This window comes from Gasterosteus aculeatus, chromosome 9 (assembly GCF_964276395.1).
Source record: "Gasterosteus aculeatus chromosome 9, fGasAcu3.hap1.1, whole genome shotgun sequence".
Taxonomy (NCBI): Eukaryota; Metazoa; Chordata; class Actinopteri; order Perciformes; family Gasterosteidae; genus Gasterosteus; species Gasterosteus aculeatus.
In genome coordinates, this window is record NC_135696.1 from 816843 (window position 1) to 843244 (window position 26402).

Genomic DNA, 26402 nt, shown 5'->3' on the forward strand with positions numbered 1-26402 from the left:
TGCTGCTTTGTCGAAAATCGCTACCGCCGCATAAATCGATGGCTCTGTCTATCGAGTCATGCTACCCTATCAAAAAATGCTACTTTATAGTTTTCTACCTCTGTACATCAAATGAAGGCATGAAGTAAGTGTTTTTTCGCTCATGTCTAATTATAAAAAGTGTAATGAAATGTATTTATATGAGGTGTAGCATATTTTGATAGCACAATGACATCCTATCAAATATTGCTCCTGCTACTCCAAGCAGTCATGTAATACTGCTAATCACCTTAACTCCACTGTAGGATGAAGGCCAGCATATTCATCACATTTTATTCATCAATACATGCATCGCTAACAATGACGAGAATTCTGGCATCCTAAAAACGAGGCATGCAATTTCCTCCAGAGGGATGAGCATAGACATAGACATAGATGAGCGACTCGCGAGACGGTTGCTAGGCACCGAGCCATCACAGCGACACACACATACAATGTTGAAGACAAACTGTTCCAGGTAAACCACGTGGCACAAATACCCATTCATACTACTACAGTCAAGAGTGTGTGATTGTCAGTGGGTTAGCGGCGATGCACCGTGAAGTGTGCAGAGATGTGGAAGCTGGCGAGAGGGTGTCTGGTAGCGGAGGACAGCTTATCAATTTTTATGAAAGATATACAAATGGTAATTGTTAAAGGTGCTGGAATGTGACAAGTGCCAGAGGGTTGGAATGCATGTACGTCATGCATGTAAACAGCATAACCTGCATGAACTCCGCCAATCACTCCTGATGGCTTGTCGAAGCTTCCCAGCATCATCAACTTAATTCAAAACGAGAAGAAAATGCGTATTCTGACCAGCTGTACGCTCTCGTTTAACTTCTGCTTAGTTCATGTCCTATACATTCCGTTAATGAACAAATGTCAGCTGTCTATCACTGAATCTTACAGACACAAACCACACTGGTGGCAGAACGTTAAAGTTAAAACACTCAACGAAGCGCCATTATTAATGGACATGGCTGAAATCCGGTCATCATAGCCGACAAGCCGGAGCTGTACTGGGGCGCTCGCTCCTTCTGCGCGACGCACGCTCCCGAGCTTCAATCTGGAATCGATTGCTCCTCTTTGGGTTCCTGGATGTTGTGGTTGATTTTTTGCTGTTGAATATTTTTGCGGTTTAATTTTTTGCAGTTGAATATTTTAATGTTGAATTATTTGCGGTTTAATTTTTTGGAGTTGAATATTTTAACATTAAAAAACATTCAGATACATGATTTCAATGCATAAATATTCAGTGCTAGAAATTCAATCACCTTTTTCTTTCAAAATCCGATGACAGATTTACTTCCATATTGGTCAGATAGTTGTAATTCTGACCTGATATCCACAAGCAAAACAAACAAAAGTATCACACTGAATTAGAGAGGAAGAAGCGCACAGCCTTTTAATTGGTAGTTTATTACTGTTTATTACTGTATTATCTGCACACCTTCACATGAGTCATATGTACATGTATACTTCTCTCCCTCACACACACACACAAACACACTGATCACTCAAGATTATATAAAAAAAGGACTTGTTTTCTGTGCAGGGTTCAATCACAGTCTGAGATCTACAAAGAAAATTTGCATCTGAACACACTGTGCACATACGTGCGCACACACACACACACAAATATCTTCATACGGCCTTACGCCTTGATTTACATGGAACAGACCACAATGTAAAACATAGAAAAGTGACTGATCAACCAACAGCCCACTGCTGACCAAGTGAGTTTGGGTACTATACCGTCCGCAGGTCCATGAATCAGTCCCTTCACTACCTGAACCGGAGGACCACATAGTGGTTGGTTGTCTGTTTTATATACAGGGAATTTTTCTATTATCATTTTATCGTTTATCAAGTGATATGTGATCGGCACTGTAACCTGTTGGGAAGTTGGGACATACCTGACCGGGAGATTTCCCAATACTACATGCGTTTGTTAGAAGCGTAATCCCCTGAGTGTGACCCGTACATTCACTGGAGCTGTGTGACCCACAACAACGTGTCTTTGTTCAGTCACAGCCTCTGGATGTTCAAAAATATATATATATAAATCATGAGGTTTGCTGAGCGAGACAAGCTAAATATGTGCCATCACTCTTTTTGCTGGCAGATGGTTTGAGATGTCCATGATGACGCTGTCTAGAAGATGTCAACTATTTAAACGCTATAGGTCTTGTCTCCACCTGGTGAAGACTGAGTCGGTTTTTGGTCTCCACTAACACACGAGGGAACTTTTTGCCTCTTTAGCTGCCCGACAGCGGCATCGGCCTACGCGCTGAAGGAATGAAGTCCAAACGCTGTGTCGTTCCTGTGGGGAACTGCAGCCGGGCTTCTCACAGCAACAATGTTTCTACGGTTAACACAGAAACACCGAGTAGTGCTGCAGCTTTAAGTCCAGGTTCCTGCTTGGATAATGGTCTTGTTTTAGTGCAGCAATCAAGAAAGCCTGCTTCATTAACCAACACCTAATACAGAGGCCCGAACACTCTACCGATTAGTTAGTCAGACTACATCTCAGAGGAGCCATATAACATGAAACACTCCTACAAGTAAGTCAAAGTCAGCAGATAAGCAATGTGAACCTTTTAGGAACCGATTGTGTGCTTTAGTGTGGACACGTGACCATTAAAGACAGAAGACCATGACATGAACAATAAAAACGGAGGCCCATTTCATGAATGCACAGATAACAAGTACACTCGTTTATAAATTACTAAAATAAAAGTAACAAAGGTCGGTTATGGCAAGTAGCTGCGTCAAAGAAAGATCCCTCCCCTCCAGAGTAACTCTTCATGTCGATTAGGTTTCTCTCCCTCACGCAGAAAGACACACTAAACACAACAGTGAAAAAAAACATTTTCCACCAAAATAGTAAACAAAACTTGAGGTACTAAGTAAAAAGAAAAAACAGGTCTCTCCTCTTAATCACCAGTAGCTTTCCTTCCAGCGTACTTGCCCCACTGCGACTCGCGAGACGGTTGCTAGGCACCGAGCCATCACAGCGACACACACATACAATGTTGAAGACAAACTGTTCCAGGTAAACCACGTGGCACAAATACCCATTCATACTACTACAGTCAAGAGTGTGTGATTGTCAGTGGGTTAGCGGCGATGCACCGTGAAGTGTGCAGAGACGTGGAAGCTGGCGAGAGGGTGTCTGGTAGCTGAGGACAGCGAGGGACACTATGGAGTTCCCCCAACACGCTCCTGTCACAGCAGTCTGTCCACAGCGGCTTTGATTTGGATGTTCTGGTACTTATGTGGCCTCCTGAAATGGATCAAGAGCACCAGACCGACCGTTACAAAAGCACCGGGGGGGCGGGGGGATTTCTGCCGGTGGAGTTGGTCGGTGAGACGGTTGGTAAGATGCGAGGGTGTTTGTGTTGCCACGGTCCGGCTGTGCCATATGTTCAGGTAAGGGAACACACAAGTGACGACATATCCAGTCGTAGCTAACAAAATCCATATCGCTGCCCCCCCCCCACCCAAGCCATCTCTTTACATTCCACTGGCTGGTGCTGGTTAGTAAGGCTAAACTGTGACCCAGATCGCTCCAGTGGGTTGTGTTTCAACAGTGAATTTGCTCCAAAGACCAGGGTCGGGGTGGCCGGATTTGTAAACGTGGGGGTATGTGTTGGAGAACGGGTCAAAGAGAGATGGGAGAGGCTTAATGCTACCCTGTAAACAAAAAACATTGGGGGATTTATTCAGGAGCTTGTTGCGGGACAGAGCTGGGCCGCGGCGGAGGTTCCAGATGGGGCCGGAGTCGGGCTAGTCGGGTCTGAAGATGGGGATCTTAGGTAAGAACTCTATTAGGATTACCTGCAAGAGACAAGAGGGAGAGACGATACCGGGTTCCAGTTTGTTACTACATTTCTACCAAAATAGCCGTTATTCTAGTATCTACGGTCGTAGTGGAAGATCAATATGAATCAATCAATAGTACATTGGCGTGTCGGGCTTTATCAAATGGTCAAACCTCAATGATAATGCTGACATTTTAACTTTAAATCAACATTTGAATGAAAGTTGATTTTATAATAATAATAATAATAAAAAGCCTAAATTTAGTCCAACAAATTACTATTTCTATTGAGGATTTTCTTCTATGAAAACGGCTTACTTTGATTAATGATGCTGAGTGAGTAAGTAATCAACAATAGCAATGTATGAAGAAAAAAACAAACTGACAAGGCACTCATTGACCAACCACTCAAACAACACACTTACGTATTCCATCATGTTGTTGGTTTCACACTTCCTTTTGCTTAGTCTCCAATGCAAACACAACTGCAAACAGAATTCAGATTACTATTTAAGAACTTGTCCTCGCTGGGTAAAACATCATCACACACGTAATCCTTCCTGCTGACCTTGTGGTAAAGTCTGCTGTTCTCCCACTCCAGGAGTTTCTCTAGAGATCGTCTGGTCTGAAAGGCAACAGGGATATTAGATGCCATTCACAGCCCGCAAAGTCAACACAAGAACATTGAGCTGACTCCCGGCTTGATTTGGTTTCACGGAGACACGGACGGGTGTCTCACCCTCTTGCTAAGGCAGATGACAGGCCACAAACTGAAACCCAACGTGCAACAGCAGCAGAGGCAGCCACACAGCAGCCACCGCACATTCACCGGCAGAGTCTTCCTCAGGCAGCCGTTCACGCGGTTGATGCTGGCTTTGAATTCCTCTGGTGCCACCTGGGGAAGTGAACACGAGTGGCACGGAATGTTCTGTAATCGTGCACTGGTCTTATCTGAGGTTGTTGGTGGTCCGAGGAATGATGGAGCATCTTTTACGCCAGAGAAAACACAACTTACTGCACTATGGAATATTGATCCATTTTTATACATGAAATAATTAAATGTTGCATCGCGTGTTGGTTGGTAACTAGATTATAAAGTAAATATTGTATTGACATTTTGCCATAATTAATATGCATTAATTAACAACAAGACACTTACCTTTCCTGTAAGTGCTGAAGGAAATTCCGACTCAAATTTGTTGCTTAGCCCAAACCTGTGGGGGAAGAGGTAGAAACAGAAGGCTGACCTTGAATAATAGGCTTAAACAAATAGACTCAATTTCTGGCCACTTATCCTCACAGGTAAAATGACCAAATCCAGCACATATAGTTGCAATTTCAATACACGTCACAACAAGAGATATTTGCTGAGACGTAACATCTCCTTTTTAAAGGAACAACACAACAAAGCACAAAAATAAACAATATATTCCTTACTAAGTATTGTAAGGATGAACATAGTTGTGGTTAGACGCCCCATGTACATCCATGTACTCTCAACTCCAAATCGAACTACGTGATTGTCCACGACCACCATCATACGTCATCATGTGTGTTTATTCACAGTGCCCAGATACAGGGAGTGCAGAATATGATCGTATCCTCCCCCAACTGGACACCAGACAAAACACGGCCACAACTTTGTGTTCATAATCTGCACGTCTGTGACGTCACGTCTACGGGGGCTACAATGTAACACGTAACATTCTCAGAGTAGGCGACAGTCATCAATCTCTACGTTACTCCTGCAACTGTTCATTACAGAGCAGATACACGTTAACCGCGGTAATAAAAAGTGTAACAGACCAACGTGAACGGAAGGAGGACAGCGGAACACATTACACTTGGTGTGAGACACAGCAAAGACAAAGTACCGTTCATAAATGTATATTCGGTCGTGTAGCTGCTTCAGTTAAAACGAAAGCTCACTTAACTTAGCCCGTCCTCGTCGGAGTTAGCTCGTTGCTAACTTAGCAGCTAGCTTATTGCTAACTCGGCAGCTAGCCGACTGCGCGAGGTCACCGGTGAACGCGAAGCTGACTAGACGCGTGTCCGCTGCGGACACCGCGGTACCGGCGGAGGGGTCGCCCGGCGCTTACACAGTGACGTGGCCGGACCCGCGCACCACCACCGGGTCCGGAGCGTACTTGAGGAGCTGCTCCTCCGCGGCCCTGTCCTCGTCCTCCTCTTCCTCCTCCTCCTCCTCTTCGTAGATCTCGTCAAAGTCCTCCATCATCGCACGACTCGGCTTCGCGCTTCCCGGGAGAGACACCGGGACAGACACGATGCCGACGGACAGCGAATCTTTACCGAGAGAACCGCAGAACCGCGAAGACAACCACGGGAGAATGTCGAGCAGATACGTTCACATCGCTCAGCCAGCTCCGGAGCAGAACATCAACATCCGCCGCAGTGACCACACGACACCGGAAGGAGGACAGACCTGGCTCAATTAAAGGTTTCAATTAAATTAAATGTATTTCATTTATTAGCATATATATATATATATATATTTTAACAGTTTAACAGTTTATATATATATGTTTTTATATATATATATATATTTTAACAGTTTAACAGTTTATATATATGTTTTTATATATACAACATAAAAACATATATATAAACTACGTCAAATCCATTACTCACGGAAACCGCACTTGAGTGAATGTAGGTTACTTCTCATTACTGATGTTATGACATCCTTATCGCAGATAGCTTGACTGAAGTTTGCACTGCATTATCATATATTGCTGATTACAAAACGGATGCATCTATTGACGCCGAACTAGATACAAATTTTAAAAAATGTAGCCGTACGAATTCTTTAAAAAATGCGTGATACACGTCGGTAATAGGTTACATTTAGACAACCCTTTAAACCCGCACGATATGCTTATCAGATGTTTGTATTCCTGACTCACATACAGTTTGGATTATTTAATTAGCTCCGACATTAAGTTGAAAGCTTACTCAGAATGTGCCACTATTCGTCACTACACGTTTTATTTTGAAAAGTTTTTTTTTTTACTTTTCCGACTTCTTTAACAGAGTTTGCTAAGCACTTACTTCTGGGGGCCATTATCGAACACGTCATATGTTAATTGATGACTGTGAACCTTTTGGGTGTCAATCCTGGCCTGAATCCGTCCGAGAGAACCGGAAACCCGCAGCAAAACACCCTGGACATCACAGTGACGTCACTTCCTGTTTAGGAAGTGTGGAGTCAATTAAACCCCCAGGTAAACTTTTGCTTTAGCTAATCGGCGGATCATTCTGCAAGATGCTGCCAACTGAGAGCTTCAAAAAGATCTCCCAAGCGTTCACAGACGTGGTTCCTGTGCCCACGAGCGGGATTCTAACCGTGGCGCTTTTGTCCTGCGCTTTGTTCGGCATTCAGACATATTTGGACCTCCCTCGGGGGCTCTTGAGCGTCGGCGCCGCGGTGTTCCAGGACGGACACCTGCACCGGCTGCTCACGTACCCCTTTCACCACAAGACCCCCGCCCAGCTGCTCCTGAGCGTCGCCGCCCTGGTGCTCCTCGGCGGCAGTTTGGAGCGCGGCGTCGGCACCGTGCGCTTCCTGTTCCTCTTCTCCCTGCTGTCCTCCACCGCGGGCTTCCTCTACAGCGTCCTGGACCTCGTGCGCAGTGGCGACAGCCGCAGCCCCGCAGAGGGCTTGGTTCCCGTGACCCTGGCGTGCGTGGCTCTGACTACCATGCGCACTAAAATGACCAAAGGGTTTTTGTGTGGGATCAGTTTCCCCACCGTGGCTCTCCCCTGGGTGCTCCTCCTCATCACCTCGGCCCTCGTCCCGCACAGTGTGCTCCCCTGTAACGTCGTCGGCATCCTGGTCGGGTGGATGTACGGGAAAGGGTGGCTGTCTCTCCTGAACATGTCGGAGGTCCGGGCCGGCGCCCTGGAGAAGACGGTGCCTTTTAGGTTGTTGAGGAGCATCCGAGGAGTGAAGTTTGTACCTGCGTCCACGGAGGAGAGGAGGAAGACCCTCCTCCCGCGGATCAATCCGACTCCTGGCTCCTACCCGGTCCAGGCGTACGCGCCGTTTCCCAACGTCAGCACGCCCAATTCCAACGCTGGTATCTACGAGGGCTGGCCCAATTCAACCGGGGCTCGGCCCGGCACCACGCCGCCCGGCAACCCGCACGGACATGGCTCTGCACGCAGCTTTGGGCCAAGTCAAGGACTTTCTTCAGAGCAGAATCTCAGCCAAAGTTGCAACCACAACCACAGTGACGGCCATGGCCACAGTCACAGTGCTGGTCATAGCGACGGCTATGGTCATGGTCATAGTGATGGTCATGGTCATAGTCACAGTGATGGTCATAGTCATGGCGACGGCTATGGTCATGGTCATAGTGATGGTCATGGTCATAGTCACAGTGATGGTCATAGTCATGGCGACGGCTATGGTCATGGTCATGGTTGTAGTCATAGCTATGGCCATGGTGACGGCTATGGTCATGACCATGGTCATAGTCATAGTGATGGTCACAGTCATTTATAGGGTTGCTTTATCTACCATAGTATATTTTTCAGTTAAACCCACATGGGCACCTGCAGCATCTCTTTTCTTTGGGAGCGTCGTCTAAAATGGGAAATGCACGGACTCTTTTTAAGCAGACTTGTAGACCTTCAAAGCATTTGGGGAGTGTCTAGCTGGCTGTATATTTGAAGGACATTTATCAGAGGGTCTAGATGTTCTGAGTGGATTCTGTATATATGTTGATATACTCTTGTGCAATCCCCCCTCATAAACTATGTGCTCAACATAATGTCTCAAGAAAGAAAAAAAGACATTCCAAGATGCCAAATGCGAGATTGGGAGCATTTCTTTTGCATATGAGCGGCTCTCAATAGTGACGACTAAGCTGTCAAAGCACTTGTCAAAGGATGCGACAGAGTGGAAACCGTAAAAATCTCCATTTAGTTGGAGAGATTTTTCTGTGTAAAATATTCTGAATAAACAAAGGTTTCTCCTCTGAAATCATATATACTTATATCATACCTATTGAGTGACAGCCTGAACTGCTCTATCTCAAGACATTTCTAATACTGGCACATGCACAACTCCTTTCAATGTTCAAGGTAGAGGGTAAATATAATTCTTTTGAATTTGAATCCAGATAGATTCAAAAAAATTGCTGCAAAAGTTAATCACAATCCCACTAACAAGTATTTAGGTTTATAAAAAAAAAACTCCAGACAAATTTAAACATTCAAATACTGTGCTTTTTTTCACCCAAAGCAAAAGACATATCAATGACCTTGTGTAAAGATCCTAAATCTACATTAACCCACATTGCATCACCCTGCGTATGTAATCAGGTGTGTTTTTACACAAGTTGGAAGATATTGACATGGAAATGCAAACTCAAAGCACAGAGAAACTAATTTAATTCTCATGTAAATTTGGTTTAATCGACTCTTTAGCAAATACATTTATCACAGACTGGTAGAACATCAGGAGACTTGATTCACACAGGTGCAATACAGCCACTGGCCTGCCTATTGTAGAGGTCACATGATCATTTAAAACAGGCACTCATTCCTCCCAGGAGTCTCCATAGATGTTTTTCTTCACTGTAATAGAGAGAAAAGCCGGAGGAGTTTAGTAAAGACCTCAGATGTACTTTAATATGAACCTCTTGACATTGGGTTTGCCACGCCGCTGAAGTAGAAGCTCACCGTCTTTATTGTATCTCCCCGGCTCCTTCTCGGGGGACGCTTTGAGCAGCGTGTCGGCCTTCTGATTGAGCGTGACCTCGTAGTTCTCTCGGTTCTTTAGCCTCAAGTTCTCATAGAGGGTGCCCTTCCTCCTGGGTTCCCCTTCTTCCGCTAAAGTCGACGGGGACAAGGAAAGGTACAAAGACGTTTGTGTCAACAAACCACTATCTAGGGAAGTTGACATACAAGTTACTTGAGTTGGGAATAAGGGATTTGGTAAAATGGTATTCTTTGCATGCATCGGGATTATGGCGTCCAAATCCTTCACAGTTCGATTTTACTTAACTTAGGCAAAGATGTCAAATAAATTAACTGAATAATGTACTGCACAAGTGATGTAGATGTTTGTAAGAGTTTATAACTAGCAAAGGTTCGGCTCTTGTGAAAAATGGATGTTTTCAACCATCATAGTATGATGAGTTTTTGTCCATTCTAGGTTCACACAGAGCCTCATGTGTGCTGATGGTCATCATTAAATAGTGTTTAGAAAAATCACACATGCAGTCGCTGTCTGTGGTACCTGGAGCGGCAAAGTCATCCGCTTTGCCCATCGGCATCGAGGCGTTGTAGCCGTACTCATCGGTTCTGCTGTCGGGAGTCGCGTGGACGGGGGCGTCCGCTTGCTGGAACATAGTGTCAAACGACGGGGCGTCTGGATCGCTCATCTCCGACTGAGGAGCCTTGGGACTGAGGAGGGGAGACGTACGGGCTGTGAGGGAGTAGTACCTGGATGAAAACAAATGGCACACCAATCAAGGAGTTGTGGCTCTCACGATAGCGGCGACATTCCTGTCCTCTGTCTGAGGGCCTCTCCCAGAGGAGAGTTATCCAGCCTCTTGAACTTCTCCTGGCACGTCTTCATGTAGGACATTTTGCCCGCCAGGTAGCCACAGAAGCCAGCGACTGCAGAGGCGAACATACTCAAAGATATCAATGTTTAAGAAAATGGTTAATACAAGGGCAATAAAGCATAATATCTACCTTCAGCAAGCGGCAGGTGAAAGTGTAGTTATCGATGTTAATATGGTACTTTAGTTAAACGGTTTAAATGATATCAGAAATGTAAAAGATGTCAATGTTCATACCACACAACTTTAGTTTATTAGGTAAACATTGGTCAACTTTAAGCATCGTTATGTACCAGTTTATTTTATTCATGCAACAGCGTGTGTCACCTGCCAGATTAGACATTCACCAACTTACAGACAACTTTGGGTAGAGATCCGAACCTCGGAGACGCAGACAGAATCCCTGCAGGTAAACACAGCAGAGTTTATCCCGCGTGTGTGCGACTCATTCCTCCACGGTGGGAATAGAATTACCTTTAGCGACCAGGACCTGAGTGACAGCCACGCCGACCACTGAGAAGGGCACAGCTGAGGGGAGAACACGTGGGCGTCACACCTCGTATCTTTAAAGCGCACGCATTCAGCCCGACCAGTGCGCGGAAGACAAAAACACGCAACTTACATCTGTACCAAAAGCTCTCATTGTTGCACTCCCTGAACACCCGCTTCTCCTCCTCCGTGGGGACGTACTCCACGCCCACTGCCGACTGCAGATTAGCACACACAGGCGCGCATTCAGATCTAGTTAGCCGACGTTAATTGACGCGGTTCATCAAACACCGATGCTAACCGGCTAACACGTTAGCATCCGCAGGGCGCGTTTTCCCGGGCGTGCTTACCTGTGCTCGCGCCTGCTGCCGCTCCCCCGTGAAGCCCGAAGTGGCGGAAGACATGTTGACGGCGACGTGGGTGCTGATTCAAGCGTTCAGAGGCCCTGAAGTAACAACATGTAAGCCGCTCGGCGACCTGACGTCTTGTGTTTGGTACAATGTCATCGCCCCGGCCAGCACTCGCGTGACCCGGAAGTTAAACACGTTTCAGGCCGTTTTATTAGAGGGTTAGTTGAGGTGTATTTGTAACAATACTACGGGCAAATTATGTTTGAATAAACACATGTAACGTTAGTGGTTATATTGTTCCTTAAAATCGCCAAAGAGTAACGTTACACAAGTCGAAATTGAAATAGGGTGCTTTTATTTTGAAAGCGCAAATGAAGGTATTCAAATGTTGATCTTCTGTAAGGGTTATCAATATCATTTTAGTAGTTTTTGGTATATTACAGAGTATACGTCTCTGTAGAATATTGCATTACTATATTACATTGCATCACATAACTTATATCATCACGTGATTCCTTTAAATCTATTATTAGATGGTGATATAACATCATATTATATACTACCTGTATTATTACTGCGGTTTTCATATTATAATTAAATGCTAAATTATGTTTGTGTTCTTTTCCAGTTGTATGAATTTAATAAATTAAAATAATTTCATAGAATCTGTACTATATATTAGATAAAATGTCATCATTATGTATAGCCCTTTATACTTGTGTTTATCTTTGTTTATATAATTTAATATAATTATATATAATTTCCAATATATAGGCTACTGATACATAATACACACACCATCGCTGCAAAGCTTGCACAACTGGACTTCTTTTGTATGTCCCACAATTCACCAATATGTATATAATCTATGATATTGTAATTCATATATTGTCTATTTGATTCCATCTGTGACGGGAAAGTTGATACACTCATAAATATTATATAATTGTTTGCATTATATAATGCAAAGTTTAACCTGAATTAAATTCCTGTAGCAGCGCTCTTTGGTGGTGAAACAGAAATCATTAAGGATGTCTGAACTCCTAGATTTTTATTTTTTACTTCCCGTTTTACTTTTCTTTATCTTACTCTTTTTTTTTACAGTAGCTATCTCGGAATGTGAACTGAGTTTCAGGGGTGTAAACCACCAAGACACCAGGTTCTCAAATGAGGGTAGGTGTACACTTGTAGGGAGGGGGGGGGGGGGTACGTGAATGCACTTCATGGAGTATGTTAGATTAAAAAATGTATATTTAAAATGAGCATCCGTTCAAAAGACCTTTGAAAATATATATTTAATGAATATTCAATAAGTGTAAGTTCATAAACTTAATTATATATTTAGTAGGATATTCAATTTCATTATCTTAAAAACTCCCATACCAGGATGGTTTGACGCAACCCGGCACCTGTCGTCCCCTGTCAATCGCTGCCACCATGAAAACTCACATAATGCAGTCGGGTTTGAGGCGTAGCAGCGATGTTGCTGAATATACAGAGGGACAAAGGCCAAAGAAGGCAAAGTTCTGTCAGTATTCAGAAGAATATGTTTTAATGGGATTTATGTTCACGAGTAGCAACCAACCTTTGCGTTTTTTCCTTGTGGAAAGTTTAATTAATCAGACACTGATTGCACAGTGCTGACCAAAAATGCTTTGCATTGGTTAAGGTGTACTTGGCTGAAAATATTTCTCAGGGGGTTCATCACTGAAAAAGGGTTGTGAACCACTGTGTTAAATAGACAACTTAACTTAACTTAACTGGTCTTTGTCACACAGACTGCACTATGTAGCATCATTGGACCATATATGCAAAGAATAACGCTTATAAAGACCAGTTCTGTTCTGTGATATGTCTTTATTTCAGCATTTCATGGACTCAGCTTAGCAATTGTTTGCACGACACCACACCACACCACACTCATATGCATAACACAGTAATTTGATTAAATATAATTATTTCACTTCACATCTTGTTGCTGTACTGCAGTAATTTGTGTGTCCACATAGGTTTGACTACTTAAATCCCTGTTTTGAGGTGAAAATATTGGTTATTTGTATCTTCTTAATGTCAAGAAGTTGCAAGTAAAAATCGAACGGTACAATATTGTAATGGCGTTGTGTGGTGCCTAGGAGATGCTGTTGCACTTGCACACTGCACGACAAAGAAGACTTTGCCTCTCATATACGGCTACATCTTCTAGAAGAAAAAAAGGAGTAGAGAGAGAGAGAGAGAGAGAGAGAGAGAGAGAGAGAGAGAGGCGTTATCACAATCAATTAATTTATTGATTTATTTTGGATTCCTTTATTGTCCCTGTTATCATCTCTTTGGTTCTACTGGCCACATGAAATGCCATGAAGTGAAGTGCCAGCCAAAATGATTCGGTTCATGCATCAAAGGGATGCTTGGCTGCATTTGGTCACCAAGGGTCACTTGTGACCATCAATTGGTTCATTGTGGGGTCAGTTGAGCTGAATGGTTCCTTGTTCCACTCAGGTTGTCCTTTAATGCAAGGCTGCATTACACTGCATTGCTTTTGGCCAGACGTACTTAATGTACTGACAACTATGTATATGTCAATGTCAATTTTATTTATATAGCACGTTTAAAGGCCAATGGCCAGCCAAAGGGCTTTACAGGATAAAATAATCAGCAGCAATAAACAATACGAGCAAAAGTAAAACAACAGTCAAGCAAAACAGTAAAAGGCAAACAAGTAAAAGATCCAATCCAGGTGATTTAACTCCGCACATGAAACGGCAAAGCATTCCACAGTGTGGGAGCCGCCACGGCCGAGGAACGTTCAGAAGCAACTGGTCAGCTGACCTCATATACACTGTATGAAGGCAGAAATCAAGCATGTAGGCGTTTCACGAGGACATACGCTGTTGATTAATCATGTTCACAAAAGGACACTTGAGTGCCACTCAGAGATAAACGGATAGAAGCAGTGAAACATTACGCTCTCACCTATAATTGTCAGGCCACATTTTCCATAGAAATTCAACGGATCTGTGTGGCCTGGGCTGACTTTCTCTCCTCTAAGGTCTCCCAGCCATCATGAACAGTAGTAAGGCCTAAACGTGGAACATGAATACGTGGCGTATTGAACAGTGGGTGGTTGTATTAAGAGAATCAATAGATTCCTCCCAAAAAAATCACATTGTGTGCCAGAAATAGACCTTTGCCACATACGCAAGGTCTGTAGGGCACAGTACACATCCGGCAACCGCCCCCCCCCACCCCCACACACACACACACACCCATGTGGTGTATCTGTTAGTGGAATTAACCGCGTCCAGGCGAGCTGTCATCTCTGCCACTGTTTCCCAACGGTCAACCGGACGGAGCTGTCATCAATTTCAGAAGTATTCTTTTAGGTAACGCAGTCATTTTTGTATTTTAAAATGGACTTTGCAAAATAATCTAACAGACAATAGAACCGTATCACATCCTTATGTTGAGATGTTTAGGTAAACTCTACAATTTAGTAACAGCTGGTGTAAGTGCAGGTGACGGTATCAACACCACCAGCTCAGAACCGATCACGTGCCATGTGATGGATTGCAACACATGACCCAGGACAGATTACAACGGTGTCTGGTTAGAACAATCAAGGTTTTAAAGGGTGTGCTTATCAATGAGACGGAAGTGACCCTGGTGATGTAAACGGTGGACATCACACTGTCCTCTGATCTGAGCGGATCCCCCACCCACAGCCCACACTTCAACCTCTTCACCACCTGCGTGGAGGAGTCATTTGGAAACCTGACGCCCAGGTGAGCTCAGCACACACAGGCAGCATGGACTCGCTACACCTGCCACAGGTGAGGCCAAGCGCTCGATTCTGTTCCCATTGCATTGATCAGCTGTGTTACAGCTGTCACCTGAAAACTGGATTGGATATGGATTTTCTATTATTATATGTTTAATGGTATGTCTAAAGAGCACATTAGGCACAAATGCATCACTGCTGTTATTAAGATTATGATTATTAGTGGAATGGACTTACAAATATACCAATTTAATTTGTCAATGATTAACTGCGTTGTTACTATTATGATAGTAATATATTTTAGTATCGTAACTGAAGGTATCTTTGGGTTCATGAAGTAGAAGTCATGTCTTTGAGAGATACAGTATTTATATTTTATACAAAAAAAATCAAACATACAAAATGTATTATATTAATATTAGTGCATATATATGTAATAGAATGGAATCAATTGTAATGAATACGTTCAAATAACACAAATATATCAGTCCAAAAATAACTTTAGGTAAATGTATCAATCAAGTGTAGCTTTCTTTCTGTGTCGTTCTGTTGTGAATGGAATTTTACTGGAACTGAACCATGTGACGATAAGATCGATACCCTGGCATGTGAGGGGAAAGTGTGTGTGTGTGTGTGTGTGTGTGTGTGTGTGTGTGTGTGTGTGTGTGTGGCATGGGGTATTTTTTTAACCCGATGCTCTCGTAGCCAAACTATAATTTTTCGTTTAATGACATGATCTGATTGCAACCACCAGTATGCCATATGGATCAACCCTCCCTCAGCATCCTAAGAGGCGTCTACTGCCATTCAAGTCCTGGATAGAATCATTTTAGACAAAACAGTGACAAATAAAATGTCGGGAACATTATTAACTATAGATATACAGCATTATAGAATTATTAAACCCTCAAACACAGTGGTTTCTCTCCCCATGGAAACACATGTACATACATACGCGTTTTATCGTACTTATCTTCTTGTTTATATTTTTATATTATTTTATTCTATTTTACTCTTACATCGCCCCAATCATCGACACAAATTCCTCTATGGGTAACATATGTGGCAATAAATGGCTTCTGATTCTGAAATAATGTGTCCTTTTTTCCGTAGCCAACGGCAGCTCAAAACAATGGCAAAGACCACAATGAGAGACATGAAAAAACGAGCAACGGTAATTTCATATTGTACCCAAACGTAACAGAAGGCCACTGATGAATACAGATAAGTTACATGATGAAGTGCATGATTCATTCTGTAGCTTTGGTGGAGGGGGAGCCGCAGGACGCAGACCCGTGGGACCTGCCCGAGCTGAAAGACACCGGGGTCCCATGGACAGGTGAGGTCCATGGTTACTATGAGGACAAGTGTTGTCTTATCCGTGTACTTTACAAAGAAGCATGGCTTTCCTGATTAGATGTACGTGGTTAGTAAGTAATACATTTACACAACTACTAACAGGTTTACAACAGATATGATAAAGTCTCCCATATAGCATGTATTATATAACCTATTATCGAGTGCACTGTTGTGGTGCATTCCAAGAATTAAAGGCATAGCTATAAATCGCTTACCAATCCACATGATATGTAACTCCCTCTTATAGAGCTATAAAAAGTATTCCACCATTATCAAATCAAGGTAGAATTGATGTGACTTCTTTGCTTATTCCTTTTGGAGATATTGACCTTCTGCCTTATTTTTGATCTAACAACTATCCATAAAAGAAAATTATTCCTAGATGAAACCGCTTCCAATAAACTAGGTGGATTATCTCTGAGTTGCCTGGCAATCATTTCTAGAAAGACACGTGGCCGTCGAGTTTTTCAAATGTACTTCTTGGGCGTTTTGAGTTCTACAGGCCGGGTGCCAGACGTCACTACAACAAATATCTCCAACACTCCGCAAATCACTCCAAAACAGTCTAGATTCATGAACAGCCCCGCAGGTCAAAGGACAAATAAGTATTTGGGGATTTTGCGGAGACAGCAGATAACATCAGAGCCAATGATCTGTGTATTTAGAAGGCACAGAGATCGTAAATGGTAATGGATGTAATAAAGACAGTAGCCAGGCAGCCAGCTGGCCCGTGCCAACACACTGAAGGCACCAACTGCTTCCAGTTAGCCTCAACCAATGGTTCTAATATTTAAAAAGTTCAAATGTCCTACCAGGTTGCACGCTGGCGAACTCATTCACCTTAATGAGACACTTGATGACATCGATTAATCCTGTCTTTACAAATGATAATGTTTTCTGTTTGTTTCGGCGCCTTGTCTCTGTCCCAGCTCTGGACACCAAAGGGAAGGCGCTGAGAGTGTTGGTGTCGGTGCTAAAGTTGATCCTGCTGCTGGGGTTCCTCTACTTGTTCATCTGCTCTTTGGACATCCTCAGCTCAGCTTTCCAGCTTGTTGGAGGTAAACACTCCAACATCTGCCCGGAGCTACTGTACGTGTAATGATGATGAACTGGACCACTGAGACTTGACATAGTTGAAAAAGTAGATTGTGACAACACGAACGATGGCGTGTTTCCATTCAAATATCCCAGTAAAATCATACAAATCAATCAAAAGCAAGTGCACTCACGTGGTGTTACTTTCACCACGCGAAGGTAAAGCAGCAGGCGACATCCTTCAGGACAACACGGTTCTGGCCAACCCCCTCGCTGGTCTGGTCATTGGTGTTCTGGTCACCCTGCTGGTCCAAAGCTCGTCCACCTCCTCCTCCATAGTTGTCAGCATGGTCTCCTCTGGATGTGAGTGCACATACGCACACACACATGTGCGCAGTGGCGCAGACACACACATCCATGCAAAGAATGTTTGAATGGTGATCATGTCGGAGGTGTGGAGTGCGACTGATGATGAAGAAGAAATGTGTTGCTTTGGAAGTGCTAACGGTCCAGCTGGCTGTTCCGATCATCATGGGGACCAACATCGGCACGTCTGTGACCAACACACTAGTCGCCATGACGCAGGCGGGCGACCGCAGCGTCTTCCGCAGGTAATTGTTGTTCTACACAACCACAAGCCTGATAAAATAATGATTTATTACTGTGCGAGTCAAAAACAGTAAAAATCTGTGTGTCAAAAATAGGCATCAGGACACTGAGTTCAACAGTTAAGTTGGATAACTTCTTTAGAATAATGATATATCCAAAATACCTGCTTTCAATGAACAAAGAAAACACTTTTTTATTGCGTTGCTGCAATGGGTTAAGATATACAGAATGTGCAACCTATGTATTCATCTTCAATATCTACTGCACAAAGCAAAACGCTTCCCCTCACCATAAACATCCTACCTGTTCTTGCCTCAGCTTCCTAGCCTGTCTTTTGGGCCTCTGGCCCATCATAAACAACGTGTGTAATAACTGCAACTACTCATTGCTTTGTTTATATGTTACTGGGAAAGAAATACTCACTATAACACACAAACAAAAACTTTGAATTGTGAGAATCGCCTAATAAGAATCATTGACATTGATGGAGAGAAGATAAAGTACTCTAGGACAGGCTTTTGTTCAGGCCTCACGGCAGAGAAACTGGACTGGAAGCAAAGTTAATGTGAAAACTAACTACAGCTACTGTGGGAATTACTTTGGCTGTATAAATAGTTTTAGTTGCCGTGTTACGGGATGACTTATTGCCTCATGTCCCCAGGGCGTTTGCAGGGGCCACAGTGCACGACTTCTTCAACTGGCTCTCTGTGCTGGTGCTGCTGCCGCTTGAAGTCGCCACGGGTTATATGTACGTGGTCACCAAGCTCATCATTGACTCCTTTAAGATTGAGAGTGGAGAGGCCCCTGCCCTGTTAAGTGTGATCACCGATGTCGTCACCGAGTCAATCATACAGGTACAAAGCTTTTTGGTTCTTCAAAAGAACATTTAGAAATGCAATGATCCAGAGAGAATTTCACTAAGCGGTGACAACGTTGTCTGGAGCTGATCCCATCTTATGCCCAAATCAAACCTCTAACCTTTCACTTGCAGATCAAACATGACATGTATTATATTCAAGTTCAAGCAAAATATCAGAGCAGCCCAGCAATTGAATATGATTCATGTTGCGTGAAGCAGTTCGTTACGATACTCGTCTCGTCTCACCAAGTCAAAGTGAAACTAAAGTCAACGAAGTTCAAAGAGCACAGATCGATAATCGTAATCACTTCATGTAGGTGTCTTTTAGCGGCATTGACAGTATAGTTCATTTAGTGTGCCACATTTTGGTTGGTCACTGAGCTTATCACAGACGGTGAACATTAACAGCGGTCTGGTTGATGCAGATTTCTCTTTGTGTTTCACCAAATAGGGCCACTGTTCAACTTCTAAAGTAGCTTCTTCAAAAGAAATTAAATGTATCACAGCAATAAAATCCCACCATCTCCCATTAAAGCTTCTTTCCCTCCAACTTAGTTGGATGAGTCTGTCATCAGTGGGATCGCCACTGGAGAACCAGAAGCCAGGAACAAGAGCCTCATCAAGAAATGGTGTCAAACCTTTATCAACACAGTAAGACCAAACCGTGTCAGCCACCTGCCAAATGTCTCAAACAGGCGAGAAGATTTGAATGTCAACTGTAAAACCACTGCTGCATTTCAGACCATCGTGAACGTCACAGTTCCTGGTCCAGAGAACTGCACGTCTCCGGATCTCTGCTGGTTCGATGGCAACTACACCTTCACACAGAAGAACATTTCCCAAACGTACAATGTTCGCAAATGTAAGACTCATAGTAGTTTTACTCTTTTTGTTTTTGATCTAAAATGTATAATGTTCTCAACATGGAGAACCTGATGCTCAATACTTTTTATGTTTATTAATTGACCCCATTCCATAACAACTATACAAAGAGACACTATGAATGTCGCAGTACATATTTTATTTTTGATTATTAGTTATTCTGCCTCCATTTGGCCAAAAAAACGAAACCAAACATTTGTGTAGTTTCAAAATAAGAACGATAAAAGCCTAATCGCCTGCTTTCCTCCACAGTGAGTACAGTCTGTGTGTTTCTGCGCGTCCACAGGTGTGCATCTCTTTGTGAACGTGAATCTGTCCGACCTGGCGGTGGGTCTGATTCTGCTGGCTCTTGCCATGCTGGTGCTCTGCTCCTGCCTGGTCCTGATCGTTAAGCTGCTCAACTCCATGCTGAAGGGACAGGTGGCTGCAGTCATCAAGAAGATCCTCAACACCGGTCAGGAGCAAACCCGCGTGCAATGACCTCGATGTGACCGTGTCGGTTGGTAACGCTCCAACGTCTCTTTGTCTGTTTTGTGCAGATTTCCCTTTTCCATTTGGTTGGGTCATCGGCTACGTTGCCATTTTAGTTGGAGCTGGAATGACTTTCATTGTGCAGAGCAGTTCGGTTTTCACATCGGCCATTACTCCGCTTGTTGGTGAGGTCAATCATTCATTCATTCATCCGTTCCATCCATCTGTTGTGTTTTTTCATTTGTAAAAGTCGATGTACCATTTTGCTCTTGAAAGAAATCTTTATTCTTCCTTTCTTGTGTTTCTTTGTTTCTTATTCTCTCTGGTGATATTTAAAAGCAGTAAAGCATTGTTGTGTTGTGTTGAGCGGTATCTGAAGAGCACACAAACTCACCCATTGTTCCATTAAAAAGGTATCGGTGTCATCAGCATAGAAAGAGCATACCCGTTGTCTCTGGGTTCAAATATTGGCACAACGACCACAGCCATCCTGGCAGCCATGGCCAGTCCAGGAGACACGTTGGGCAATGCTCTACAGGTCAGTCACTTCAGTACGAACGTCCCCACGCGCAAAATAAGAGATGGTTTCTTTCAGTTCAACTGAATGAAATCCTTTTTTTTCTTCTTTTGACTAATTTGCAGTCTTGTACATGTTTTGCGGTCCAATGGATTAGAATAAATAGTCTAAAGTGTATCAATTAAATGCTTATCAGGTACTAAATGTAACATCCACGTTCAAAGTTCTCTCACTTAAACTTAATAGGAAATTAGTGTGAATTTACAGACCTTTGAAGTAAAAAAGTGTACTATTATTATTAGAGTTATTGGGATAAATAATGAGTGAAACATACCAATAAAGTTTTTGTTGCTGTCTCCAGATTGCCCTCGTGCACTTCCTGTTCAACATCTCTGGCATCATTCTGTGGTATCCGATCCCCTTCACCCGCTTCCCCATCCGGCTGGCGAAAGGCCTGGGCAACATCACAGCCTCCTACCGCTGGTTCGCTGCCGTCTACATCATCTCCTTCTTCTTCATTTTACCGCTCGTCATCTTCAGCCTGTCGCTGGCTGGCTGGAAGGTTCTGCTGGGCGTCGGTGCTCCTCTGGTGATGGTGGCGATCGTCATCGTGGCGATCAACATTCTGCAGAAACGGAAGCCGGGGTTTCTGCCTGCGGCGCTGCGGTCCTGGGACTTCCTCCCTCTGTGGGCTCACTCGCTCTCCCCCTGGGACAAAGTGGTTGGTGTGTTTACCGCCAAATGCTGCTGCTGCTGCAAATGCTGCCAGTTTGCTGATGACGACAAGGAAACCGGAGAGACAGAATCTTTGGAGAACAACAGTAAATCTCACACGGAGGTTTATGATAACCCTGCAATGAGTGCAGAGAAAGAGGTAGAAAATGAGATCAATTTAGACCTACAGACTTTAAAAATGACACATCTCTGAGATATGATATATATACATGTGACACGTGTGACTCTTTCTGTATAATTCAGTGAAGTGCATCGGTCAAAGGACAAGGACCAGACACATTTCAGCAAAACTCTGAAAAATATTATGTCTTTAATATTTATGTTTTTGCTCTAATGTAAGATGGGAAATGGTTATGGAGGGAATTTCCACTCTCAAAGCATAAGATAAAGGAAAATAAAATAATATGCTGGAAAGGGTTTGTCTGGGTCACCTGCCAGGTGTTCACTCAAGTGACCTTGAAAAGACAGGGATGGCGAACATCTTTTGCGTTTCCAAACCTCGAGCCACTTGGCTTCTGCAACAAATGGCTTTTCCATCGTTTGTTCATCTACGTTAATTAATACTAAACTTGTATCCAAATGGCTCCGACTTCAACATGTTCTTTGGTGTTCAGCCAATACACCAGCGTGCAGAGCGAATGAACATTCCTCAAGATGAGCAAATAACTCGCAAAGATTCCTTTTGTCTAGTTAGATATTCTTTATTTATGGTTACTGACGTAAATATTCAAACGGAACCTGATATTGATCTGAAGTGATATCTTCTAATTAGCAAACCAAGAGAACGGCAACATGTTGAGCATTAACTCGACGCACCAGCGTGCCTCACCGAGCCAATAGAGGAGGTCCACGTCAGGGTGGGATGATCAGGGGGTTTGTGTAGCATTGGAGTTTCTAACTATATCTATATAATATACATGCCATCCTTGATAAATAACCATTTAAACCATTATACATGTTTGTGTATGTAAACAGATGGACAACTGTTATTGAAAGAACAGAACAATTCAAAGGTTGTATTACATTTTATTTGTTAAAATGGCAAACTCCTCATGACACCTTGGTTTTTGTGCACAAATATTCAGTGGAACAGAACTTATTTTTCTCAGCTTGTGTTGTTTGAAAGGAGTCCGCATGTTAAATACTTCATGTTTCCTTTCGTCAGTTAAACAGACACAATGTACGGCGGCCATTACAACACACCGTCTCTCGTGTGGCCCAGATGGGTCGTGCAAAGAATAAACGGTAAATTATAGCTGACGCAAATTTATTTGGCAATACTAAGAAAATCTTGTTTGATGTGAGTCTTTGGGAAAGACCGCAGACAGTCCTTCAAAGGCCGGAGACGAAGGACATCCGGTTCCTACAGTGTGAAAAAGACACATTGAGAACCGTAACACATCGTTTTAAGGTGTAAAATACATTTTGTAATTGAGACGGATAATTGTATCCAAGGAATATGTCATTTGTAATTAGATGAATTGTGTTTCATGTGAATGTTATTAACTTTCCATGTAAATGTTGAGTTGTATATTTTGTCTATATAAGAACGCTTCAGGAACAAAAGATTCAAAATGATATCTGAATAAAAAACTGACTAGAACTTTTCTCCCAGAAACCACTTGAGTCATCGTTTCCCTTAACAGGTCCACCCTGTATTTAACCGTGTACGTTGGCTGTGATAAGGGACTAGTTATTGCTCTCCTATCTGAAGATTTCACCTGAGTAAAGCATGTTGGGAATGAAGAATTTTGATTAAAAAAAGTTGAGTGTACAGTTCAGAGTGACAAACACGCTCCTTATCTTAAAGTATCATAAACGTTATCGAGACCTTTTCATCGTTTGTGAAGCACCCGGCCACTAAACCCGGCCAGCGCTCCAGGAAACTGGTACCGACTGTCATGCAAACGGCACGAGATGGATTATAAACGAGGGGGGGGAAAGAAATATTCCCTGTAATACATGATTACTTTTACTTGAGTAGGATAATGAATGTAGGACTTTCAATTACAACATGCAGTATTTTTCTATGGTTTTAGAGGTACTTGATATGAGTACATAAAGGTATTATTCAAAGGTTACTGGCATAGTACATTATGTTCAACTCAAGGAATGTCAGGATATGTGGTGTGAATTAAGAACTTCTCGGCATCCATCATTAAGAAACGTTTTAATGTATCTAGCGTCTGGTCAGATGTGTTTTTCAAAATACTTCTCTTCTCTTCCCTCTGATTGGATGATCCGTTGGAATGGCGTTGTTGTTGTTGACACGCAGCTTTGCCCACTTTCCAACTTGCCAACATGTAAAAATGTATTTAGTGGCAACTAATATCAACATGAGTGAGTTTGTGTGGTGCAGCCTGTTTGGATTTGTGAATCTCGTCACACTTTATGCAATCAGGCTGATGTTGAACTTCTGCAGCTGGTACAATCATCTCTCTCTCTCTCTCTCTCTCTCTCTCTCTCTCTCTCTCTCTCTCTCTATCTCTCTCTCTCTCTCTCTCTCTCTATCTCTCTCTCTCTCTCTCTCTATCTCTCTCTCTCTCTCTCTCTCCCTTTCTGTGTCTCTCTCTCGGTACGCAGAGGGAATAAAGAGTATGTATCTGTTAACGATAAAGAAATGCACCCTTGGGCGTGATGGGCTGCGATTGAGCAGACGACACAACTAACAATGATGCTTACAGCCTGTGTATCTTCGCTGTTCTCAGAACTGTTTCGTAATATTTTTGTATATTTTATTTATATTAATGAAATGTACTGACTGAGGTCTTATTTTTCCAATGACGTCTTATTAGAATCACTTATTTAAAATAAGCAGTCATGTAATCGTATATATTCCTTTTTACCTCAATGCAATTTGAATCTGAATATTAATTTCCAGCTATGGATGATTGAAGTAATATAATATTGGGTCGGGTTCATTTCAGGTTCTCTCCGTTTGAAAGTAAGATGAGTCACCGACTCTGCCATCTGGTGGCCGGTGAGAGAACAGCGTCCCGCTGCATCACTGGCTGCTACTGCGGTTCACTGTTGATGAGGCCACTTGTATTGTGCATGTTTACGAGAGGTAATCCATCCCAATCCTTCAGGAGAACGTGTCTTAGTTACAGCAGCAATAAGCAATATTCACATTGATAGTTGAGAGTTGAGTCCTTTGTAGAGACGAACCAGAAGGAAATCATCCCCTGTTCCGTAGCGTTATTCTCACTTTAGCTGCATCAAAATATTTTAGAAATAAAGAACACGACCAACCATTTGACATTACAAAATAATTTATTATTTTCAAACCCAGAGGCCATTAGTGTTACAGTCATTATGGATAACTGATGTACACACACTGTAGCTACCACTATCAATATGCTGCTACTGGAAGTGCAGGACCTCATTACTACATCCACTACTTTTTAGAAGAACTACTTTTAGTTAAAGTAACACTAAAGCACAACATAAACAAATAACAATACATTAACATACACTACATCCTCACTGGTGGCACCATTCATTGCATCGTACTGCAGACGGAGAGAATAATTGAATCCTGTGTGACCGACTGCATGTCACACGCTTTCATGTGCCTCTCTCTGAAAGCCTGGACGGGCCTTTTCCTGCACGACCATTCGAGCCGGTCACCTGTGCAGCGGTTAGTACACAAATAATCTCCATATAACGGGGGCCAAACCTTTTTTCCAATTTGATTTAGGTAATTGTCTGCTCCTTGTCTGGATTGAGGGGAGTTGCTGGACTGTTCTGTTACAGAAGGACGCAGTAAACCGGCCGCGGGGCCTTCGTCTTAGAAGGGGACGGCTCCGTAGTAGGCGACGTATGCGGCGACGATGCCGGCGGTCTCGGCCATCTCGTCACAGCCGTCGTTCAACTCACACACCTCCCTCAGGCTGCAGGGCAGAGGAGAGCGGCGAGGTCAGAAGGGCCGAGTTCAGCCAATGAGCCTCAGGTAGAACAGAGATCAGAGCACAGAGCAGTACCTTTCCAGCTGCAGGGGGGAGAGGTCTCCTGCTGGGGCAGCTCTTCTTCTCCTCAGGAGGACGGCAGCCAGGTCCCTCTTCATGATCACCTCAGGCTCAGGCTCAGGCTCAGGCTCTGTGGGGACTAACATCGAACATTACTTTTATCAAGCGATATTCTTTTCTCCTTTCACAGTCAAACGTTAAGTATTTCTGAAGACGTGCAAAGATTCTTTTTCGTATTCGTACCCTCCTCGCTGACTGACTCGGATGAAGAGGATGAAGAAGAGGAAGAAGAGTCGGATGCTGAGTTGGACTCGGAGGAGGACGATTCGGAGGACTCGGAGGAGGAAGTAGAGTCGGAGCTGGAGTTTGAGTCAGACGCAGAAGAGTCTGAGGAAGAATCCGAAGCTGGCGATGCGGGAGTTGCGTCGGGGTCATCGGGGTCAGCCTGGTCATCGAGGTCATCGAGGTCAGCGGGGTCAGCGACGTCGGCGTCGGCGAGGTCCGCGGCGTCTGAATCAACCGCTGTGTCGTCAGCAAGGTCCACGACGACATCTGGCTCAAAACCTGGAGAATCACAGAAAAAAAAAAAACCGTTTGTAGATAAACTGTAGGCGCCTACATTGGGCACAGCACAGAGGTCAACCTGAGTTTGACCTTACCTCCCATGGAGCAGCTCACAGACAGAAGGGCACAGATGGAGAGGAGGGTCAGAGTCTTCATGGTGCGGCGCAGTCAGCTTCACTCTGTGGACAAGAGGGTTTCTCGATTCTCTTCTTTCCTTGATCTGTTTCTTCACCCCAACTCGAGGTCAATATATACTCAAGTCCACCTCCTTCCTCGGAGCAGAGATCGCCCTCTGATTGGCCGGGGAATCAGATGTCAACGTTTCCGCTTCCACTTGTTGTGAAGGCTTCCT

General features: G+C 43.5%; 5 protein-coding genes across 5 annotated transcripts; 2 read left to right on the top strand and 3 right to left on the bottom strand.

Annotated features, from left to right (window-relative positions):
• Window positions 1–1421: 1421 nt before the first annotated feature.
• Window positions 1422–6246, bottom strand: chic2 (cysteine-rich hydrophobic domain 2). Its single transcript, XM_040186648.2, has 6 exons — window positions 5944–6246; window positions 5004–5058; window positions 4584–4739; window positions 4413–4469; window positions 4270–4329; window positions 1422–3861 (listed from the first exon to the last, which is right to left on the bottom strand). The coding sequence occupies exons 1-6, from the start codon at window positions 6078–6080 to the stop codon at window positions 3811–3813; spliced, it is 516 nt and encodes a 171-aa protein (XP_040042582.1). The 5' UTR covers window positions 6081–6246; the 3' UTR covers window positions 1422–3810.
• On the top strand, window positions 5580–8849 carry LOC120825179 (rhomboid domain-containing protein 2). Its single transcript, XM_078080644.1, has 2 exons — window positions 5580–6302; window positions 6896–8849. The coding sequence occupies exon 2, from the start codon at window positions 7128–7130 to the stop codon at window positions 8367–8369; it is 1242 nt and encodes a 413-aa protein (XP_077936770.1). The 5' UTR covers window positions 5580–6302; window positions 6896–7127; the 3' UTR covers window positions 8370–8849.
• A 407-nt stretch (window positions 8850–9256) lies between these two features.
• On the bottom strand, window positions 9257–11483 carry LOC120825180 (OCIA domain-containing protein 1). The gene is made up of 8 exons (XM_040186647.2): window positions 11277–11483; window positions 11060–11144; window positions 10912–10965; window positions 10793–10840; window positions 10363–10492; window positions 10110–10276; window positions 9551–9700; window positions 9257–9445 (listed from the first exon to the last, which is right to left on the bottom strand). Exons 1-8 carry the CDS (start codon window positions 11328–11330, stop codon window positions 9408–9410), a joined length of 726 nt encoding a protein of 241 aa, XP_040042581.2. The 5' UTR covers window positions 11331–11483; the 3' UTR covers window positions 9257–9407.
• A 3074-nt stretch (window positions 11484–14557) lies between these two features.
• slc34a2a (solute carrier family 34 member 2a) lies at window positions 14558–23136 on the top strand. Its single transcript, XM_040187652.2, has 13 exons — window positions 14558–15103; window positions 16165–16225; window positions 16313–16390; window positions 17340–17468; window positions 17665–17808; window positions 17945–18056; window positions 18716–18908; window positions 19469–19564; window positions 19655–19775; window positions 20082–20249; window positions 20335–20451; window positions 20680–20804; window positions 21145–23136. The coding sequence occupies exons 1-13, from the start codon at window positions 15080–15082 to the stop codon at window positions 21709–21711; spliced, it is 1935 nt and encodes a 644-aa protein (XP_040043586.1). The 5' UTR covers window positions 14558–15079; the 3' UTR covers window positions 21712–23136.
• Window positions 23137–24772: 1636 nt separating this feature from the next.
• On the bottom strand, window positions 24773–26302 carry bglapl (bone gamma-carboxyglutamate (gla) protein, like). The gene is made up of 4 exons (XM_040187735.2): window positions 26146–26302; window positions 25730–26050; window positions 25502–25625; window positions 24773–25411 (listed from the first exon to the last, which is right to left on the bottom strand). The coding sequence occupies exons 1-4, from the start codon at window positions 26204–26206 to the stop codon at window positions 25309–25311; spliced, it is 609 nt and encodes a 202-aa protein (XP_040043669.1). The 5' UTR covers window positions 26207–26302; the 3' UTR covers window positions 24773–25308.
• Between the last annotated feature and the right edge of the window lie 100 nt (window positions 26303–26402).

Coding starts and splice junctions, on each gene's coding strand:
- chic2 (XM_040186648.2), bottom strand. CDS start 6,080: ATGATGGAGGACTTTGACGAGATCTACGAAGAGGAGGAGGAGGAGGAA. Junction 4,330..4,412: donor ACAGCAGACTTTACCACAAG/GTCAGCAGGAAG, acceptor TTCTGTTTGCAG/TTGTGTTTGCATTGGAGACT. Junction 3,862..4,269: donor CCAACAACATGATGGAATAC/GTAAGTGTGTTG, acceptor TGTCTCTTGCAG/GTAATCCTAATAGAGTTCTT.
- LOC120825179 (XM_078080644.1), top strand. CDS start 7,128: ATGCTGCCAACTGAGAGCTTCAAAAAGATCTCCCAAGCGTTCACAGAC.
- LOC120825180 (XM_040186647.2), bottom strand. CDS start 11,330: ATGTCTTCCGCCACTTCGGGCTTCACGGGGGAGCGGCAGCAGGCGCGA. Junction 10,966..11,059: donor TGAGAGCTTTTGGTACAGAT/GTAAGTTGCGTG, acceptor TTCTCCCCTCAG/CTGTGCCCTTCTCAGTGGTC. Junction 10,277..10,362: donor ACAGGAATGTCGCCGCTATC/GTGAGAGCCACA, acceptor TCCCCTCCTCAG/TCCCAAGGCTCCTCAGTCGG.
- slc34a2a (XM_040187652.2), top strand. CDS start 15,080: ATGGACTCGCTACACCTGCCACAG. Junction 17,809..17,944: donor CAGCATGGTCTCCTCTGGAT/GTGAGTGCACAT, acceptor TTGCTTTGGAAG/TGCTAACGGTCCAGCTGGCT. Junction 20,250..20,334: donor CAAGAAGATCCTCAACACCG/GTCAGGAGCAAA, acceptor TGTTTTGTGCAG/ATTTCCCTTTTCCATTTGGT.
- bglapl (XM_040187735.2), bottom strand. CDS start 26,206: ATGAAGACTCTGACCCTCCTCTCCATCTGTGCCCTTCTGTCTGTGAGC. Junction 25,626..25,729: donor CGAGTCAGTCAGCGAGGAGG/GTACGAATACGA, acceptor GTTCGATGTTAG/TCCCCACAGAGCCTGAGCCT. Junction 25,412..25,501: donor TCCCCCCTGCAGCTGGAAAG/GTACTGCTCTGT, acceptor TCTGCCCTGCAG/CCTGAGGGAGGTGTGTGAGT.